This window comes from Limulus polyphemus, unplaced genomic scaffold, assembly GCF_000517525.1.
Source record: "Limulus polyphemus unplaced genomic scaffold, Limulus_polyphemus-2.1.2 Scaffold1828, whole genome shotgun sequence".
Taxonomy (NCBI): domain Eukaryota; kingdom Metazoa; phylum Arthropoda; class Merostomata; order Xiphosura; family Limulidae; genus Limulus; species Limulus polyphemus.
Genome location: NW_013667438.1, coordinates 104,837 through 120,491, shown reverse-complemented (window position 1 = coordinate 120,491; position 15,655 = coordinate 104,837). Strand labels below are relative to the sequence as shown.

General features: G+C 33.6%; 1 protein-coding gene across 10 annotated transcripts in view; it reads right to left on the bottom strand.

The window, feature by feature from the left end:
• The window catches only part of LOC106465077 (probable ATP-dependent DNA helicase HFM1), a 123,448-nt gene that overhangs the window by 69,132 nt on the left and 38,661 nt on the right, over nucleotides 1-15,655 (bottom strand). For all 10 annotated transcript variants that reach the window (XR_002611891.1, XM_022392889.1, XM_022392893.1 and 7 more), the window contains 3 exons: nucleotides 8,693-8,834; nucleotides 5,945-6,096; nucleotides 3,532-3,612 (listed from right to left, as the gene is read on the bottom strand). Coding sequence is in view for 9 of the 10 variants with exons in the window: in XM_022392889.1 (XP_022248597.1) it covers nucleotides 3,532-3,612; nucleotides 5,945-6,096; nucleotides 8,693-8,834 (375 nt within the window). In the remaining variant the exon portion in view is untranslated. The remainder of the gene's footprint in view (nucleotides 1-3,531; nucleotides 3,613-5,944; nucleotides 6,097-8,692; nucleotides 8,835-15,655) is intronic.

Here is a 15,655-nt window from a genome sequence, read left to right as displayed (position 1 = left end):
TTTGGTGGGAAAGGGATTCGAACCCGCAACCCTCAGATTGCGAGTCGAGCGTCTTATCCACCTGGCCATGCCGGGCCAAAAATATAAAGTTTGTCACTACATTCAAAATTTTACTGACAAGCTTTTTACCCTACCTTAAAGCAACAGGCACAGGCTGAGAAAGGTATTGTTCATTTGAAGCATTATTGGATATGTTTTCAAGTTATCCCTTGCAGTTCTAACCATTTATTTTCGGGGTGGGTGGGTGTCTATTACATAGGCAAGTGTCAAATACTGGAGAATGTTGTCATTGAATAAGTTCTTAATTATTTAATCACTTAAGTTGGCTTGTATCCATTTCTTTAAGGTCATCATTTGTTTGACCAGACAAGCAAAAATATATAGTGTTCTTTTACCTAATAATGGCCCAAAAGTAAGGTTGAACTCTTAGCAATAAAATGTTATCACAAAAAAATATATTATATGCATTATTTGTGAACTGATCTTCCACTTATAGAAATAGCATGTGTTCAAAAACATACTTGAATTTATAATCATGAATACAACATCATATTGACTTATAAAGATTTAATAATGCTGGTCAAGACTGATTATTTAACATTTTGCTTTTGTTATACAGTATTGGAAGTAAGTATGAAAATACAGAGGTGAGATGTACATAGGAGTTATAAACATTAACTAACTGCAACTAAATGGCCAATTTATCATTAGTGCAATACATTTTATAAAATGTACAACAAAAAGTGAGTAAGCTGTATAATACACAAGTATTTTGTCTTTGCTTTAAGCAGAACAATACATCTTATCTTTATACGAACAAAAGTTTATCAATGTATGGGAAATATTTCTAAAAAATGACGACTGAAAGTAAAAAAGAATGTTTAACAATATTTCAACCATACTATATCTGAAACATCCAATACCAGGGCTCATTAGACATTGTTCCAAATATCCTGTATTACTCTCTACAATTCAGCCAATTTGTTTGGTTGCCATTTTACCCTCTCAGTTTCCATAAGTCCATACAACCTTAATAATATTTATATATGTGTAGGCCAAGACATGATATTGAGTGTTCCACTGATATTTTTCTTTCTTGCAGATATTGTTTCATTACATTTTGCTGTGGACTTCAGATCACTGTCTTGTTGGAATATGAAACTTTGAATATCAGTTGTTGTTCCTAAGGAAATGAGATGATGAATAAAATTTTATTTTATCAAACAAAATTTAGGGTGTCAGCAATTCTGTCATTTGTGGCTGAGGCTAAAACATAGCCCATTTACACTATTCCCATAGAATGCCTCACTATGGATGTTGTACATTGAACATGATACTGTTCTCTTCTTTATCATCAAATAAACTATCATTAATTATTTCTAAACAATTTGAATTCTGATTAATCTATAAAGAGCACCCTATTTCGGTTTTGCTCATCTCACTGTTTGAAGTCCCATTTCTAATTTAGACTTTGGGTTTGGTTATTTCTCCTAAGCAATGTGTTTTGATCAACTATACTGACTCCTCTTTGTGCTAGTATACGTCTTACTGTTCTATAGGTAAAATTCACTTCTGTATTTACTGCTAGGTTATTGGCAATAACTCTAATGGACTGTTGTGTATTACATAGAGAGCATATCCTGTGTTACTTTATATCACTTTTGAATATTTTTGATTTTCTATCTCAACTACTTCTATTATTAACAGTTCTAGTTTCTCATACCCTCTTCAGACTTTCCATACGTTTTGCACTGAAACATGAAATTTCACCTCAGTCTATACCATGAAATAGAGTTCACCAGTCAAATCTCTGATTTCTATACATTTTTCATGTGGCATTTCTGTCCTGGAACCCATAAGTGCATTCACAGCACTACAGCTAAGAATATTATGATTGCCTGTACTTTTGTAGGCATTATGTTGATGTGGCACTGTCTGATTGACTATATAATATCCAATCAAAGTGTAAACTGTCAACATCTAACTGTACTCTGATGCAGTTCATTTTCATAACATAACATTAAAGGACACCAAGGGATTTTTTTGGTTCATCTAAGCTGTTCTAGCCACTAAATTAAGTTAAACCCTTAAAAAAAACCTCATAGCTAGCTCTTATCACTCAAATATTTATCAAGCTTTCCCTTAAGCTCCTGTTACAACAGTAGTAGTCATGCAAAGCTGGGAGCATGCGCACTGGAGTTTCTAGAAGGATCATGAATTATCGAGGAACTCTGCGAATGTCCAAGTGTTTGCCAGGTGCCCTCTTTTTTAGTATGTAAGCCTGGCGAGAAAAACCAGCACAAGAGAAGGGCAGAGATAGATAGATTGAGGAGAAGAGATATAAATAGATTGAAGAGATAGATAATTGAGTCAAGCGAATAGTAGGCACCGTAAGTAAAGTGTGTGAATCACTGCAATTTATAGTGTGTGTTATAAAAGTTGTTAAGTTTATAGTGACTGTGGAAATTCTGTGTATTACAAAAAGTTGTATCGAGAAAGAATAAACTAGATTTAATCAAGAAGGGACTTGTATCGCTAAAGTTTCTCAGAAAGAATTTTTACTGGAAATTATCAAACAAGCAGATACGTAACACTCCCTTACATTAATTGAATCCACCACATCTGAAAATAACCCATTCCATAGGCCAACCACCCTGTTAGAAAAATAAAGCTGTCTCAGCTGAAGTTGACTTCAACTGTGCCAAAATTTATACTTCAGTCCTCTAGTCTTACCATTCTAACCATTAAATATGAAAAAGATGATGCATCAACACCATCAATTCCCTTAATATTCTCAAACACCGCAATCAGATCCCCTCTAACTCTTTATTCTTGAAGAAAAAACAAGCTCAGAGAATTTAATCTGTCCTCATATGATAAGCTTTCCATCCCAGATATAATTTATCTAGTAGCCCCCCAACAATTCAATGTCCTCTCTAAGGTAAGGAGCCTAAGACTGAATACAGTACTCCAAATGTGGCCTAACAAATGACCTATACAATTACATTATAACCTCTTTAGACTTCTTTTCAATATTCCTGTAGATATAGTTTAAAATTCTATTTTCCCTGCCATTAGCAACAGCATGTTGCTTGGATGGCTTAAGAAACTAATGAAGCATAACACCAAGATCTTTTTCTTCCATAAAAAAGAAAAAAGAATCACTTAATGTTTATATTTTAGACCTATTTATATTCACTGATTTCACAATTATTTCCAATTCTGCATCATATATAATTTTCACATTTTACTTTTTATATTTTCATAATATGCAGGTTTTTACTACAATATAAAGTCAATTTGATGTTTTTTTGTACATTTAACAAACAATTCTTACAGATCTGATGTTAACATCTGTAAATAATAGACTGTAATGTAAAAATGTTTCAATAAGTATAATTAAGAAATGAAGCAAAATTGTTTATAATACAAGTTATCAAATTTTTTGTAACAACATTCTTAAAACAAGAGATTTTATTCTAATCCAAGTTTATTAATGAATGCAGGGAAGAGCAGTTGACCAAAACTAACCTCATCTACCAAAAACAGTCTGATCATCTGAACTAATGATTTGTTATCCCTCCAACGTCTTGTCATGCTGTCCCACTTTTCCTAGATATTAAAATGCAATCAACATTAACATCAAAGTATCACTTATATAATCAATAATTTATCAAAATGAATCAGATCATGTTCCATATAGAAATATGTATTTACAGTCACAGAGTTCATTACACCATCAGAGAAAGTGAAAAATTATTTTTAACATTTTACAGGCATAAAACTAATTTTGATGGTATCAGTTTCATACAATATACAATATGAGGTTTAGGTTGAATTTAGAATAGCACTTATGCTATAAAACTGATACCATCAAAATCTATATATTAAAAATACCTTTAAATCTCTTTTCATGATAGAAGACTGAACTCTCTATTTCAATATAAATTTATAAAAGTGAAATTATATTGTTTTTATCGATCTTTATTGATCTAAATAACTGTCAAAATTAAAAAGCTCTTTGTCAAGAAATATTCACTGAAATGAGCAAAAGAATCAGAAGATAGTCAGCTTATATAAAAATTTAGTTCATCAGTAAATCAAATAACAAGATAGTTCGTTAGAGGTAAGAATTACCATTTAGCTGTACTAAAAATGATACAAGGCTTACTCAGTTAGTTTTCATGTGCTTAAAAACAACAGCTCCTTTACATGCATAAAATGATGACATTTATTCCTTTCAAGTAAGAAATGTGGAGAGATATTAACCAAAACAGAAATATTATTAACTATTCTATAAACAAATTAGAAACACACTAAGACATAGATACGCAATAAACAAGCAGTTAATAGTTATTAATATATGTAAAGAAAAATTGAGATGAATTTGAAATGAAAAAGCTTTAGAGAGTAATTGAGAAGAGATTAATCCATAAATTTGGTATCAGCCTCATTCATACTGGTAAAGAAATTATAATATAAACCTAGATATGGACACGGACCTTTCTCAATAGTCCCTAAGTTAGATAAAAGCTAAAACACTTCCTGGATCAAGAAATCACATTGAAACTAATTCAATTAAGGTGAGAAAGAAAAAGGGTTCTAAGAAAAGTGAGAAGTGGCAATCACAAAATAATTTCCAGGCCTTCCTTAAGGACATCCCAAGTTCAAGGGTCCAACTCCATTGTTTTCTTAAAGCTCATAGTCATCCCCATACTGCAATCCACTGGCTCTATGGATATCAAGATCATGATAACAAATGAGAAATCATCTATTCATTCCTGCATGCCAATCTCCACGAGTCAAAGGAAAGAGACAGATAAGAAGAAAGTCCAGAAGAAATCTTACTTCTCATCAAAGGATGTCCACTATACCATAAAAATTAAGATTTTTTATAGAAATACCAGAACACTTTCCCACCAAAATAATATTGATGAAAAGAAAAACATCCTAAGGTATAAAGACCAGGATGGAAACATATTGATGAGGGTCAGGAGCAGATGCAAATGCACAAATTACAAAAATCAATGCCAGATTTCACTTGCAGAGAAATGTCTGGAACAAATTCTACCTTTCACAATATATCCTCCCTGACCTAGAAGACCCAAATACATCACAAGAAAGAAGGAAAAAACAACATAGCAGTAATCAATTTAAAGCAAAAAAAAAGGAAAAGTCAGATCCATGATAACTTCCAATTCATACAAAAAAGAAAAACTGATAAAATCAGAGTCAAGACACAAACACCTAAAGTCTAAAGAAAATTGTAACAACAAGGCATGGCCATATCAAAAACAAACTAACTTCAGGAGAATGTCAAAAAAATTAAATGTTACCATGAAAATGTGGAAGTCAAGTAATGACAACGAAGCATAACAGGTGGTGATTGACCTATAAATTCTAACAACAGAATCACGAGTCCCATGACTAATCACCTAAAAATTGTCATAAGAGTGCAATTTTTTCAAGATTGCAACTAATAAATGGATAAGATAAAGAGAGGTCTAACTCTTAATAAAAACATCAAAAAGTATATGTAATTCATAAAAGCAAGGCATATCATGTCTGAATAATTTTATTATAATATAATTATTTCTGTAAGAATATAGAATCAAAATATTAAAATATAAAAGCCATAATTAATTCAAAGATTTATCAAGCTACAATTAATTCAATTGAAAAGATAGGCTCTAGAAAACCTCATAGATTCTATAGTTCCTGATAGCAAGATATAGTTATTTTGATAGAACTTTGATTACAATTAATTTTTTGATAGTTATTTTGGGGGGGAAGAATTTAGAAATGTTTAACTTCCCAAAAACATATATAAAAAAATGTTTAAAATTATATGCAAGGAAATAAATTTACATTTACTTATTCCCATAACTTATCAATACAAAATATCATAAAAGTTGTATACATCCATTAGATCAACCATACTTACAGGTGTGGTAAGAATGATGGAAACTTTCTGCAGCTCAAAGTAATCATCAATATCAGTATCCCCTGTCAACTCTAAACACTTGAGATGAAAAGCATCAAACTTTCTCTTCCAGTCCTCCAAACGCTCACTACAGAGAGCTTTTATAGGAGCCACTACAAGCCCAAATTATCAAATTACATCTCAGAATAAAATAAGTATGCTTAGGGTTATTATAATATTCTATTTGCAAATATTCAGAAATTCAGTTATTTCCATTTATTAAATTTCTTTGAAGAGTAAACTTTGTTTTAAAACTTCACAACAATAGAAAGTTAACTTGAGTCTGGGACATTTCGTTATGGACAGCTTGTAAAATTGACTTTTTGTTATGAAAACATTTTGTTACGGCATCCAAGTTACCATCACATCATCACAAAAGATTTCATTACAAATGTGTTTTTTTGTGATTGGTGAATTTTATTACTAGATTCACCACTATGTAATTTTAGTACCAGAGAATGCCATCTCACCCCCTCTCTTGCAGAGAAAGATCAAAAGTTTAAGTTTGAAAAATTTTATCTGACAGAAAGATCAAAATTCTTAAGTTTGGCAAGTTTTCCTCTTTGATGGATATGGCATGCGTGAGGATTTATCTTTTAAGTATCACTGTTTGTGACACCCCCTACACCCTGTAACACATAATACAGGCGTAGACACCCTCTCACTTGATAGCATTATGTAATTTTTGAATAGCCCCCAAATGAATGAAAAATAATAATCTATTATCACTTTTTATTATTATTACCAATCAATTTTATATTAAAAAACTACCTATCACAAAATCAGTATTCGTATCAAAAACTGCCATATCACAAAAATGATGTAACAAGGATGCACCCATCACAAGTTGTCCTTGTACTAATGTGGCAGTAATGAAATGTCCAGTAACTAAATATTAGTAGCAAAATGTCCAGATCCCATTTAATTCTTTCACCATAAAACAGGGAAGAAAAAGATAGTCTTTACTTTTTCATAATTTTGCTTTCAATCTTCACTGATTAAGGGTTAACAATGAGGTTAAGTATCATATTATAACCATGTGAACTATAAAAAATAAGACACTTTTTAATACAAATATGTTTATCAGTAATATATTAATTATGTAGTATTACTATATATTACTGAGTCTTTTTAGTATTTACTGAATGCATTTGTGCATATTTTCTGCAAAATTCACTGAATGTTTGAGACAATTTTTCATGATTTTTCCAGAAAAACTTTAGCTATACAAATCTTTAGTTCAAGTCTATAAGATAAAAAAAATACAACATATCTCCAATTTTCTATTAATATAATGATCTTAATTTCCACACAAAAATTACTTTCACAACAGAATGGGATTAAGATATCTAGGGAGTCAACAGTAAGCACTAAATAAGTTTAGTGGGCACTTTTTTCAAGAAGTTAAATTTCTTAACCAAGTTTTATTATCATAAAGACTCATAAACCAAAAGTGTAGATCTATATCATGCTAGGCATCAAAATACATGAAAAACTATGAAGTATTTCATATTAAAAGCACTTTGTTCTGACTTCTTTATTCATCAATGGCATCATTAAAATGTACTGTTTGCAAAATGTCGCTCTCAATGCACTAAACAAACAGAGCACTCAAACATCCTTTTCTTATCGATGTTTGTAACTTATTATTATGTATGTATTTATAAATGTTCTCCACACCAAATCAACTTGCTACCATCAAAGTAAGGTAAATGTGAAGTGCAACTGCTACATCAAGAATAGTTGACTCAATATTTTGGTCAATGATGATTCAGTTCAGCCTCTTGATGACTACATTTTATATAATTGTAGTAAATAGCTTCACATAACTGCGGAACTGCTCAAATTAATAGTGTCTCTTATGTAGGCAAACTGTTGAGTCACAGTGATCACCAAAGACCAACCAAACTAATGACTTCTCTAGTTCAATTTTTAAGTTTTTGTAACTTATTAGGTTTTGAAAGAACATAATGATAATCCAGCTCTGATCCATGATAAATTATGAAAAAAATAAAAAATGCATTAGTTTAAAATATCCCTCCTGGCCTACTGCTATACTGTTATACTTAATTTGGCCTTCTTTTTCAGAAATTAACTAAAAAAAACCTAAACTTTTTTAACTTTCTGTAATGGAAATTATTTTGCTTAAAGCACTCTTTACAATCATAAAAGTATGTGCACAACAGTAAAGAAATGTACTCATTATTGAGGCAAGTTATATCTCTGTTTTTACACATATATTACATATATGAAAAAGAGGTTCCAGTCTTAGAAATTTTTGGTCTTGATATTTTATTTTGATGAAAAATTTTAACTAGCTTTTGTTAAACTTTTTGTATAAGAAGTGGCTATTTGGACATGCTAGGTGCTTCCTTTGTTATAATTAAAATAAACAGATACAAACCAAGTAAATAGTTCAATATCCTAGAACTTTATGATAAAACTCTCATTTCTAATACCTAAAATGAGTAAACATTAGTGATTCCTGGCAAATAACATAAACATGTGAGAAAGCAGCTCAACATATTTAACTTTACACCTCAAACAAAGAATACATGACTTGTCCTTACTGCATTGCCTTTCATTAACAGACCTAGAATAGTATGATCAGTATGCCTCATGGACACTCACTCTAGTCTTAATAGATATGTAAGCAGAGAGAGTTAATAAATTTTAGACAATTAGCTACAACATTCAAGGCACACTTACTGTACACAATTTTAAAATGTCTCTCCTTTTCAGAATAATTTTCCATTCTCATTAAGAGACGAATAATAGCTAATTCAAAAATAACAGTTTTCCCAGATCCTGTTGGAGCGCAAACAACCAGTGGTTGGTCAGTATATAATACCTATAAATAAAGTTTAAGGACTATAAGTGCACATAATTATAATCAGACCCTGCAAATCATATTTCAAAAACTAATTTAAATATTGAAAAATCCATTTTTTTACATAATGCTACATTTTTTGGAGTAAAAACATGTTTTACTTAAGTCCTTCCTTTTCACATATATAACTGTTTTAAATAAGTTGTAAATGTATCGTGACTGGCTTGCACAAAACTAAAACTTTCCTCTCAGGTGAATTAATATTAACGTCTGATCAGAGAAAGCTACCTACTTATACAAAAAATAAAAAGCATCCCAGTAATAAACATAGATAATTAAATATACTTTTCTTATGTTCTTACTTATAAAGATTAGAATGCATTGTTTTATCATTTAGGTACCCTTACTGTTAAAAGTATTTTCTGCTGTAAATACAGCAAGGTGTTATGATGCCATACTTTTCTGCACATGGACCCTACAACACCTTATGTCTGTATGATATAATAATTTGACTAATCTGACCACCAAAGTATGCTATCTATGTAGGTTTTTTCTCCAGTTCATTTGGTACCAAACTGTCACATGATCCTCAACTGAATGTACTAAAAGAATTTTCCAGAAGTAGAAAAGTAGGAGGACGAGAGGTCCAAATCATATTTAGCTACTCTAAAATGTAGTATATAAATAAATTGAAAGTTAATCACACCTTATATGAATTATGTTTCAGGTTGCATGCTGCCCTTGGAGCTATTTTCTCCATTGTCAGTCATGCTTAATTTGATGGTCATAATTATGCATATTGCCACACTCAACAACTTCCACTGTAACAAGCTTCTGCAAAGGTTACTGTAGTCAAGTTTAGACCAAGAATCTTGATAAGCATTCCACAGATCCTCCACTTGGATGCTAGCTTCTAAGACAATGTTTAAACAAAAGAAAGACACAGTCTAATGCAGCTTTCGAGGGACTTTATAAGTATTTTGTTGAAAAGGACTGCTGTGATTCCTATTTATTCCCTAGAAAAACGTGTGGGAAGCAATGAAAGCACAATAAATATTTGAAGAAAAATGTTTTTAAACTTGGTAAATAAATCTTCCATAAATGGAAATACAAGTAATGATTATGCTGTGTCCTTGAGCCAAAATCTATGACCTAGTAGTCCAATATTTCATGAAAGGTAGAAAACTACAATAATACCATGATAGTCTCTTTTGAAGAAGAATATTCCCAGGACTAACCAAGCATATAGTTACCTGATTTTCACAATAAAAAGAAATATTCATGGATCTAGTGTGTGGAAAGACAAATTGGAATGAAAGAGACAAGACAAAGTGTGAACAAAAATAAACACGTTATTTTCAAAGAAACAGAAGACAGATGAATCATTGGTTGATCACCAGTAGGACTATTACATTCTGGTTAAAGGTAAAATTAAAGAAATAAATTGTATTTAGAATAAATGACAGGAAACTATATTTAAATAAAAGAGAATGGAAATAACATTTTATTTGACAACTAAAATTGATAAACTAGTTAAGTGAAGAAGTACTTACACACAGTCAGCATACTAAATGTTATTAATACAATGGCAAGGATTAAGCTTCTATAACAAATCTTTGCTTTCTCATGATTCATATTTTCTGTGTAGCTTATCAATCATAAAATTAGATTAGAAGCATCTATATGTTTCTCTCTACTCCATGTGATAGTCACAGAGCAGTCCCACATACACAAAGTAATGTAGGACAAAATACAACTATCCCATGAAACAGTAAGTAGCTTGCATTACCAAATCCTGCTAGAAAAAGAACACTTAGGCTTGAATTAACATACAGTCCCAACTAGATTTAGTACATCTAAAATTTCAACTTTAGAAACATTTATAAATTTTCTATGATATGAAATATGTACTATAGGGGAACTAAATGTGCAGTCTTTGCAAAACATAGGGTTAAAATAGTTGGAGGATGAGAAAAGGATCGGACACTTTGTGTGAAAATCAACAAAATAAAAAGTCATATATAAGAATAATGATTGTGTTATGTATAACTTTGTAATGTCTTACAGCAGGCAGAAAAGTGTAAAATTTTTCCAAGTTGACTCAGTAGGAATCACAAGAAGAGCAAAGTGTTTACCCAGTGACAAAATACAATGAATCATACAATTTGATTCTAACCAAATTCTGATAATCAGTCTGAAAATACATTTAAAAGAGGAAGTAACTAGTGAGTGTTTGCATACCACTGGTGAAAAATCAAAGAGAACCATTGCCCATTTCAAGCTGTTTAAAAACTTTATTGAATCTCACCTATATTGCCATTTTGGGTGAAAGGTTTAAGTTAAGGTTCAATCACATAGCCAAACAGTGAAAATAAAAGAAAGTAAAGATTTGGGTAGCAACAACAGTCTCCAAAGACAATTTGAATGCAATAGCAAGAAACATAGGCTGGCATCATACCAGAGGTGCATACAAAGAAACTCTTGATACATAATACAAACCAGTATTTAAACAAAATAAAGACAGTCTATTGCAATTTTCAAAGGACTTGGTAAGTATGTTGTTACACAAGGCTCTAGTGATTCCAATTTATTCCCCAGACCTCACACATAGTCAGGAAGGCTCCTAAAAATTGGTGTTATTGAGAAAAGAGAACTTGCGTTGACAATGCAATCAAGTTATGCATGTGCTTAGTCACCAACAGATTATCTGCATATGAAATGATTCCAAAATAATAAGTGCTAAAATAGCTTTTTGTGATGATCTGTCATATATTATCACAAAGAAATAACATTTAAGCTTGATTCCCAGGAACAAACTATTCAAGGCATATAAATATTTTTATCAAGGACAAAAAAAAGATAATGCAGTATCTGTTATTTTGTTTATATGCACATTACAAAACAAAAGGTTATACAAGTCCTTAGATCAGAAGAAATAATATTAAAATAAAATTTCATGATGTATCAAAATGGTCCCTCAGTAAACCTGAAATAATAGAACCCAAAAATATTTATTATGAACATTTTTAAGCAATCAGTTCTCCAAAATATGTAAATGCACTGAAAAATAAATCATCTACAAAAAAAAAGAGCTTTTATTATTCTCCTTAATACAAAAGAAAATGTGGAAAAATCAACGAGGAAAGAGTACATACATAAATTTTTTCTTTAAAAATCAATTCTTAGAGACAGTTAGAAATAGACAATTTTTCCCAAAAACATAAGTTTCAATTATATCCTACAAATCAGGGCTGGGAAAGTTAGGTTAGTCAGCTGACAACTTACTTTAGACTAGTCACATAATCTAAAACCTGTGTTAAATATTCTAAATACCCATATATCAGCTGAGGTTTTGATTCATTTTTAAGCCCCAAAAGTTAGAATTTTTTAAATTGAAAATGTGTTTCCAATAATACCTCCTCTCATACTACAGCTATTATTCAACTGTTAGGGTTTCTTTTACTTTGCCCATCTAAACATCAGTCTGATGTTTTTTGCTTGCTCCAGTCTTTTATTCTCCACTTAATAGCCCTTGGCGATATTTATCTCATGACACTCTCCACTTATATCAATGCACTCTCTATCCTGGTACTGTATATAAGCATCTCCTTCAGATAATATTGTCACTTTTTTTCAGACTGACCCAAATTGCAGTCTGTAACACCAGCTCTTAGTGGGAAAGAAGGGTGGGAGAGGAGGTAAGTATTATTGAAAATACATTTTTGATTTACGAAAATGTTAACTTCCAAAACATACTTACCTCTTCTCACACTACAGCAAGAATCCCATATTGATAAGGTGAGGGGCCAGTGAGGGCATTATCCATATAGAATGCATCTGCATAGATCATGGATGTGCCAAATAAAATAGAAGATTAGCACCTTAGTGGGGAACCACACTACATCCAGAACAGGTATGCTCTTCACCTGGAACCTAAATCATGCACTACAAGTGGAATTTGACGTGATTCATCATCACCATTGGCCAGGCTCCAACCAGGTAGCCTGGATCCCACTGTTCAGGGTTGGAATTATAGGGCCATGGCCCCTAAATCCCACAATATATATACTTGTGAGTGGGTCCCAACCTGTAGCTATAGAGTGATGCATTCCAAGCCACCTGAATCATGATGAGAAGGTAAGCAACACTGAAGTGGACAAACCTTCTCCTCAACCTGAAGAAGTCCAAAAGTCAACACCCTAAAATCAGAATGACGGGATCCTGTATGCCATACTCAAACTGAAGAAACAGAACTCATCTAGTCTGGAATTATGTACACTGGAATTATGGGCTCTCCTGAAGGTACTGCAAAAGCAGAAACCAGGGTTGAGCTGGCCAATCTGGTGCTACCAATAGAATGTGACAAGGAGTTGAACAAATCATTGATAGGACTTTAGGGTAACAGAAGAATTGGTGGGTAGAAACATAGGTGCAATCCAGTCCAGTCCTGATTGAATGCATCTATTGCCAATGCCTGATGGTGAGGTAACAGAGACCAAAATGCCAGTAGCTGAGTGTTCCAATGAGTGGCAAATGCATCGATCATCAGTGTCCCAGAGTGAGAGCATATCCAATGGAAAACCCTTTGATGAAGCATCCATTCTGTTGGAAGAATCCGGTTGGGTCGAAACAATTGATCCACTACCAAATTCATCAACCCTAGAACATGGCAAACTAGTAGGATGATATGATGGTAGTAGGCCCTATATAGAAGATCCAAGGTTCAGAAAGAAAGAGACCTGGATCGAGTAACCCCTTGATGGGAAATGTAAAATATTACTGTGGAATTGTCAGACAACTTTGCCCCTCAATAATTCCAGACCTCGAGACATCGCCTTTTGAACAGCAAGAAGTTCTAAATCACTGATGTCGAGGGAAGCCTTGTCTTCTATCCATAGGCCCTGGAATTCCTGACCATTGATATGCACCCCATCCCTCAAGCAGGGCATCCATGAAAAGATGGATCTCTGGATGAGGTGGTGGCAGAGGAACACCTATCATAGCATTGTTCTGATCTACCACTCAAGATCAAAGATGTTGATCTTGAATAATAAGACTGGGGAGTCCAGGAGATTGCTGTTCATGAACCATTGGTCATGTAGAGACCACTGGAAGGATTGCATATGTGCTTGTCCCAAAGGAATGAGGGATTCAAGTGATGCCCACATCCCCAAAAGAGAAAGAACCATCCTTGCAGTGGGAGAAGGAGATGTAAGAGTCAAACTGCCTGTTCCATAGTGTGGAGCCGAGTTGGAGTTAGCTGAGCCTGACTGAGATACGTTTAAAAAAGACACCCAGATGAACGATATATTGTGTTGGAGTTAGAATAGATTTCTCAGATCTGATAAGAAATCCTGCCTTTTTTGCTTCAGAAAGTAGAATCTGGGTGTGACATTCCACCAACTGATGAGATGGTGCCGGCAGTAGCCAGAAGTGTATGTAATGGTCTGTGCTCAAGCCCAGGGAATGAAGGTAACAAGAAAATGTTTGTACAATTCAGCAGAACACATATGTTACTGATGCTAGTCCAAAGCTAATAGTAGGATGAGTCTGCTATGGGACCATACAGATAGGTGTCGACTTGTCATCCACAGACCTGGTGAGAAATGCCAATGCAGATTGAGGAATGACTCCATCATGAACTTTGGAGGATCTAGGAAGTGATTTAGATGAAAAAAATCGATGACCAGACGCCAATCTCCCCTAACAAACAGCCGGGAATAAAATCCTGATAGTGCTGGAAAAACTCTCTCCACTGCTCCCTTAACCAACAAATCTTTGATAGCCATGGAACAAAGTTCCAAAGTCCGAGGATCTGCAGGAAGCAGAAACACTACAGATTAGGGAGGATAGTGGTGGTGTTGATATAAACTGAATGACTAAACCTGATGTAAGGACCTGTAGTACACATGGATCTGTGGTAAAGTTTCCCACACCTCCAGAAATTCTCGGAGTGGAGCCTCCAAAGACTTCAAAAGTATGTGGTAGTTACCACCACCATTGGTAGCATTCTGACTGAGTGAAAAAACCTCGTGGATATGAGCAGAATTTATTCTGGGTAACAATGAACTGAGGGGCTGATGTCAAGGATCAGAATGCTCGAATATGGGTGAAACTATGACCTCCTGTAGGAGCAAAGGAAACTCAAGAAGCCAACAACAAAGGGATGAATACAGACAGGTGGCATGAACCTTCGATTCCAAAGACTCTGGAATGCCTGCAAAAATCAATTGTCAGAGAAAGGGAGCCTCACATAACTCACAGAGGTAGACGAACGCCCTCCAACAACACATCACGACCCAACAACATACCAGCCAAGAGACTGTGGAAAGTGCAGAAGCTGACAATTGAACCAAGATGGCTGCTAACAATGGTCCCAACTCATCATCAAATTGATGTGGCGACCACTGAGAGGCTCCCAAAAAAGGTGTAGGGTGATAAATATCTCAGCACTGTAGTTAGAATCAGACAAATCCTAGAAAATTGTGATCTATTTACGTTGACCACAGACACCATTCTGGAACCCCATATTTCCAGGAGCAGGTCTATTCTTTGATGGTCTAAATATGCTTCCATCTGTCAGTGGTAGGCTAAAACATGTTGTTCTGACAAACATAGTGGACAAGGCATAGCTGTCCCTGTTTGAAACTGAACAGTAAACCTCTCCGCATGAACCACAATATCAGGGATGGAGGGAGAACTAAGTATTCACCCTCAGACCTTTTTGCCATCTAGGAAGGCACAGACTCAAAAGCAACTGGGGAAAGACCCAAAACATCACACACTCAAGTTAATAAACTGAAGAAAAGGAGCCGGAGATGGCTGATCCAAATTGGCCTTAT